General features: G+C 39.7%; 1 protein-coding gene across 1 annotated transcript; it reads left to right on the top strand.

Moving 5' to 3' along the window:
* Nucleotides 1-1243: 1243 nt before the first annotated feature.
* On the top strand, nucleotides 1244-5204 carry LOC108669134 (C-type mannose receptor 2-like). Its single transcript, XM_018156432.2, has 6 exons — nucleotides 1244-1388; nucleotides 1809-1858; nucleotides 2772-2957; nucleotides 3535-3650; nucleotides 4305-4461; nucleotides 4942-5204. Coding segments are annotated over exons 1-6 (774 nt in total). The 5' UTR covers nucleotides 1244-1386.
* The last annotated feature ends 1013 nt before the right edge of the window (nucleotides 5205-6217 follow it).

Below are 6217 nucleotides of genomic sequence, written 5' to 3'. Positions count from 1 at the left end.
TGCCACGATGAGAATAGAATAGGCCAACATGAATATAGATAAATGCTAAACATCTCGTCATGCAGGGGGCGAGTCTCACCTGCCATCCTCCGCTTTGGTGTGACGTCATAATCTAAATATTTTAGAATTGCTATTTTTTTCTAAATGCAGCAATGGCAGGAAATGGCGGAACCGGTTAGGGCTTTTACCCCTGGCTTCAACCGGAGCCTGTCAACCGCGGAGCCACACCGGCTGGCGTCTATCAGGCTAAACTTGGTGGCTATTTAGCCCTATAGCAACAGATATTTTGTTGCAATGATATTAATTTCTAAAATACTGGTAAATAGCATCATCCTCAGGAGACGATACTCAAGTAAATGAGTGGGTCAAATTGCCCAAAAATTGCCTCACTTTTGATTCTCACCGCAGCACGAGCAGAGAGCGCACGTAGCACTGATCCGCTCTGTTGCCGAGCCAAACTGTGTCAGGATGACTCACACAAGCGCAAGACATGTATCGTTGTTTGGACATTACTTCATAATTTCTCTGAGTGAATGGCTGAATTTTATTGGGATTTTCGACTATTAATTCAGATGTTGCCTGAAAGTTTTCCTCCCGCTCAGATACAAATAGTATAAAAAATTATAAGAAAAAAAATCTTGAGTAGCCATGCAAACGCATGGCTGCTCAAGAATTTTTTTTCTTTACTCAATTATCTTTACTCATACTCATGAAATCGAACATAATAATAATATGGATAAGTTTAGTAGTGTGGTTTATTTATAGACAATTCATGAAGTGTAGGCAGAACTTTTAGAAGACAAGCTGCATCACTGCTTAAGAAACTGCATGGGATATGTAAAATAAATTGAGAATTAATTTTGATCTAAAAGATCGATAACCTTGGTCCTTAATTTTAAAATTGCACGAAAAAATCCTCAGGTGCCATGAATCAGGATTATGGTTAGATAGTTTTTGAGTGCTCGTATGATAGCAATAATTTGTTTGACGGCGAAAAATTAGAGTGAGATTAGAAAAAATATATTCAGTTGGAACCGAATCTTCCATTCCGCTGGTCTTCTCGTCCCTAGCTCACTGCAGAGAATACTGGAAAACATCAGAAAAAGGCACTGGATTTAAAGTTAACTCATTCGACTCTTGGAAATCCAGGGAAGAAGAAGGTGGAAAAGCCGGCTGGATGACGTTCATTAGACATGACGTTAGTTCATTAGACTCGACGAAATCCAGGGAAGAAGAGGTTGGAAAAGCCGGCTGGATGACGACTGCCCGCGGCACAAAGGGCGGACCCGCCGGTGCTGCGGTTGATTCCTGCAAGCGCCTCCACTTGAGCCCGCGCGTCTGGCAGGTGGTGGTGTGTAGTTGTCGCTCTGACTTCATTAATGTTTAATGTAAGTTTGCTTTAATTCAAGTAGTATTCAATTTACACTTAAGCTTCTTGTCGTTTGTGGCACACCAAAACATTGTAAACTTTAATTATTTATGAACCATCGCCTTCATTTAAAAAGGATTAATCCTGAAATGACTTCAATTTAGCTAAAAATTGAGCACTCGAAAAGTGTACGTTAAGTGTGATAATTTGATTCATGTTTTAAATATTTGTAGTAAATATTATAATATATCAATATTTCCCGAGATTCCTATTTTTTGCCATTTTACAGCTCTGAACATTTGGCTAATATGACGAAATATACTTATTGAGTAAAGTTTAAAATTTCATTTTTATTATATAAATGACACATAGAGATCAAGCTTCCAAAATAGTTTAATACCAAATTTTCCTCATAAACTATTTATTAAATTTGTTGAAGGAACTACTTTACACCCAAGGAGATGATCAGTCTGCTGGTGCTACTTGCGAGTGAGTAACCTTTCGTTTATTTTCAGTTTTATTTTAAATTAATAAGGTAACTTCCAGATTATAGATGTTCCTCGATGATGATTTCAGAGGTAAATAAAATTAGTAAAAAATTGTGGATCGACTTTCTTTAAACATAAAAGTTACAGATTCACGTTCTTATTTATGAAAGCCAATTAATGTTTGCACGTATGCAAACAAAGCTGCGACAAAATTGATCACGACAAAGAAGAATTTCACATCAATATAAATCATACATAAATAATATCAAATCATACGTAGATGCATTTGGCTGCTCGATGTGAACTCCAGTGAGTACTTATATATGCATGGATATGTGCGAACAGAATTGAAGTAGGGAAATATTCTTCGAATTAAAACAAGATGCAATAACTTGCCTGTTAAACTATCGCGAATTAAAACAAGATGCAATAACTTGCCTGTTAAATTATCAGGGAAATCAAATTATTTTGTCCACTTGATTACAAGGAAGCGTGAGTACGCACCAGCAATACGAGACAGAATTAGCTTATTGCTGGGACTAGCACAACTTTATCAGTTTGCAGCTGAAAATTTTAATGAAGTGATATAACTTGTTACTTTGCTATAAGTAATAATAGTTCCATCTTTCATATAATAATCGCAGGCTCAGAGCTGTTTTAGTTGCCAGAGTTTCCACAATATTATCGGTTCCTGCGTAGGGAACCTCGATGATTTTCCTACCCGAAGATGAAGTAACTTAATTTACCGTATAAAAGTGTTGGAATAATAAATTATATATCATCCAAATTAAATACTGAAAAACAGATCTTAAAATTTTCATTCGTTGTTGTGATATCGTAGAATTTCCATTAAAATGAACAAAATCTTTTAAATAGTTATAATTGATAACTACCGAAGATTGTTACCATGACAGGCGCAGTGGCGGCCGAGTGCCCCGCTGGCTACGAGGTCGTTGGATCCACGTGCATCCACCGCTCGTCCAATGGATATCTTAAGTACGACGACGCGGTGGCTTACTGCCACCAGAACTTCGGCAGGCTGCCCGTACTGCACGACTGCGCCTCGTTTACTGACGTAGCCACCTACGTTGACGATGGTGGTGAGTCCATACGGCGTAAACGTGACGTAGCCACCTACGTTGACGATGGCGGTGATTCTTTACGCGTAAACGTGACGTAGCCAGCTACGTTGACGATGGCGGTGAGTCTGTAACGGCGTAAACGGGACGTAGCCACCTACGTTCACGATGACGGTGAGTCCATACGGCGTAAACGTGACGTAGCCCCCTACGTTCACGATGGCGGTGAGTCTGTAACGACATAAAAATATTTAGAGAGCCGTACATGCATGCTATAAACCAGAGGTTATGTTATGTCATGAAGACTCCAAAGTCCGCCATCAACTCTAATAAAATGAGCCACACACCAACTCAGGCAAAACCTTTAATCGACAAAAACCGGTAGACAAGGGTTGTTCTTTCCCATGGCATCACTTTCAGAAATTTGGCCTCCATGGCCATCGAAGTAAAGACCGCCCTATTCAGAAATAATTCAATCTTGGGTACACTTTCACCATGCAACAATAAAGTCACTCAATACCTTCCAATAGAAGTCTTCTTCACCACATTCCTCGTTTTGAAATTCAAAATGTTCGCTTCTAACGTTGTGTTCCTCCAGAATCCTCGGCAGCAACAAACGGCTACTGGTTAGGCGCAAACAGCTTGTCGGCGTCACGCGTCTGGCAGTGGAGCGACGGCTCGGCAGTACAAATGGGCGCTCCTTATTGGGCGGCTGTGAGTGTACGCAATTGTCATACAAATCCTAAATAATCTGCCCACCTTACAACTGACAACTTTGGTGATCAGAATTCTTTGAACATGACGAAAGCGAAAACTTTTACTCAGAAGCCTCCTATACCGTCAATAAGCAAATCAAGTCCGACTCCACATTCACGGCATCCTGCCAGTGGCTTTTTCTGACCATACCACTAGATTTTCAAGCCATCATCTACTAGGTCCCCAAACAGTCACTAAATGCGTCGGAAATTAAATCATCTGGCCCAATGGTTTTAAAAGCAATGGTCATAACATAACTCTTTACATAATTTCTACACAGGACATGTCTATTTACGCCAAATACCTCCGGGGATCGCTGTCATGAAATTTCACGTCTCAATATCAACCTCTGTCAACAAGACATGAACTGCTGGCTTGTCGGACTCAACAAGATTTCAAATTATAATAATGTTATCACTGAACAAGTCAAGAGACTCGAAAGACATTAATATTTTGGTCTTTCAATTGATTTTGAAGGCAACAAGAATTCCAATTTTAAAGAGATACTGCCATACTAGCCCATTAAACACCGTGATCCTTCAAGACTTTGTATGCCACATTGCTAGGAACAAGTTCTGGTGGCATGCAGTTTCTTATTTTTCTATTCATCAGAACACTGTGAGTGTGGAGAGAGAACCCAGCGGCCTCTCCCCCTCAAATGTGGAGGAGAACTGCGCTCTGATCAGTCCTCATCGTGGTTGGTCAGTGCACGATTACCCTTGCGAAGAGGCGGGTGTGTATCCTGTGTGCTCTAGGATCCCTATTCGCGGTGAGTAAAGGAAACCTCAAAGTCAAGGTAAAGTTATGAAAAGAATTAGAAATTGATTTTACATGATGATTTATTTTGCTCTACCTTCTGTTTATTTAACATCATAATAGACTTTAGTCCTAAGGGTTTATATTGAATCAATAATAAAAAATTATATCTTGAGCGCAACCGTTTATCACGCATATGTAATAATATATTATTAATATAACGGTTCAGCATTTATTAGGCCGTAGGCCTATCGCCGATTCTTAACATTGCAGAACATCCACTGCTTGTTGCGGGCTTGAACTCGCAACTCACTGCTTCAAATTTTCTTTTATTAACCGCCCGGCCTCCTTGCCGATTCTGACCAGAAACTGGCGCACAGAGCTGGGATCAAACCCGCGCCTCTCTGCGCCAATCTTGGTACTCTGAACTGTAACCACCGGGCCACCACTCATGTCCCTCTTATGCTCTACATCAATTCATGTACTCCTGCAGGCTTGTGCGCACATCCATTCGTGCTCGTGGGTACGCAGTGCGTGCACGTGATCCAGGCAGAACATCACTGGGGCGCCGCTCGCACCCAGTGTGGACTCATCGGTGGAGATTTGATCATTTTGGACGACTGTGATCAGTACCGCAAAGTTAACCTTTACCTCACCAAGCAAGGTAAGCAGACCGGATTTGTGTGGATGTATCGCTTCTCCAACACTATGTGCAACAGCACGAGACGTGTGATCTGCGAGACACGGCCTCTCTAGACCTACGAGACACAACTCCTCTAGACTTGCAAGTCACTCCCCCTCTATAGAGAGGGTGACACAGCAAGACGGTACTATTCAAGAGGGAAATTTTCTTGGGTTAACGATATTGGGGAACAGTTTCTTAACAATCTCATGGCAAACATATAAGTGTGAATAACAGCAGTTTGTTTAAGCCACCAGACCGCTTAACCTTCCTAGGACACTTATAAACCAGCTGGAACTTTAAACATGGTAGGTTGTTCAGCACCCACATTAGCTATAATATACGTTTCGCCTTTCATCTTAGTCTGCCGTCACTTCATGAATTTAGTGACAGAGACAAATTTATCACCCATGTACCTTTATAAATTTTTTATCACCGCAAATGGTTTCCGAAAACAAAAACGACAGATAGAACGCGATGTAGACATCAGAGATAAAAGTTCATTGAAAGTTATTCAGCAGGAAATATTGAATGGGCATTCCTTGAGATCCAAATTTCAGCCAAATAGTGCGGGCATCGCGCTGTTGCAACGTTAGGTTGCGGAGCTGCATTGGTGCATAATGTGATTAATTAATTAATGTAATTAATTAATTGCTAATTTTTAATTTGAATCTTTAAGCAATTTTTTCTAATCTATTAATTTTTGTTAATCAATTACTTTTTTATTTATTAATTAATTAACGTAATTGATTAACGTAATTCCCAGTGATCTTCAAGTGTTACTTTTAACAGCTTTTATAAACAATATAATTTCATTAAGTGGCCGCTCGAGGAAACTAAATTCAAGTTATATAAGAAATTAATTCGAAGCTTGTCATATAAATTCTCAGCGTAAAAATTTAGTGCCATAATTAACTGCCAACAATCTTCGGAAAAAAGTGTCTCAAATTGTCGAATGTATACGATAGCTAAAATTAATTGCCTATGTTGACGGGGGTTTTAATAACTGATAAAAAATAGTATAAAGGCTAAACTATTCTATGGACAATTCTCATTACCATGAATATTTCAGTAGGACTCTAATAAG

This window comes from Hyalella azteca, unplaced genomic scaffold (genome assembly GCF_000764305.2).
Source record: "Hyalella azteca isolate HAZT.00-mixed unplaced genomic scaffold, Hazt_2.0.2 contig809, whole genome shotgun sequence".
NCBI classification, from domain to species: Eukaryota; Metazoa; Arthropoda; class Malacostraca; order Amphipoda; family Hyalellidae; genus Hyalella; species Hyalella azteca.
Note: the sequence above shows the minus strand (reverse complement) of the source record. Positions and strands in the feature narration are given on the sequence as shown.

Coding starts and splice junctions, on each gene's coding strand:
- LOC108669134 (XM_018156432.2), top strand. Junction 1,859..2,771: donor TCTGCTGGTGCTACTTGCGA/GTGAGTAACCTT, acceptor TTACCATGACAG/GCGCAGTGGCGGCCGAGTGC. Junction 4,462..4,941: donor CTCTAGGATCCCTATTCGCG/GTGAGTAAAGGA, acceptor GTACTCCTGCAG/GCTTGTGCGCACATCCATTC.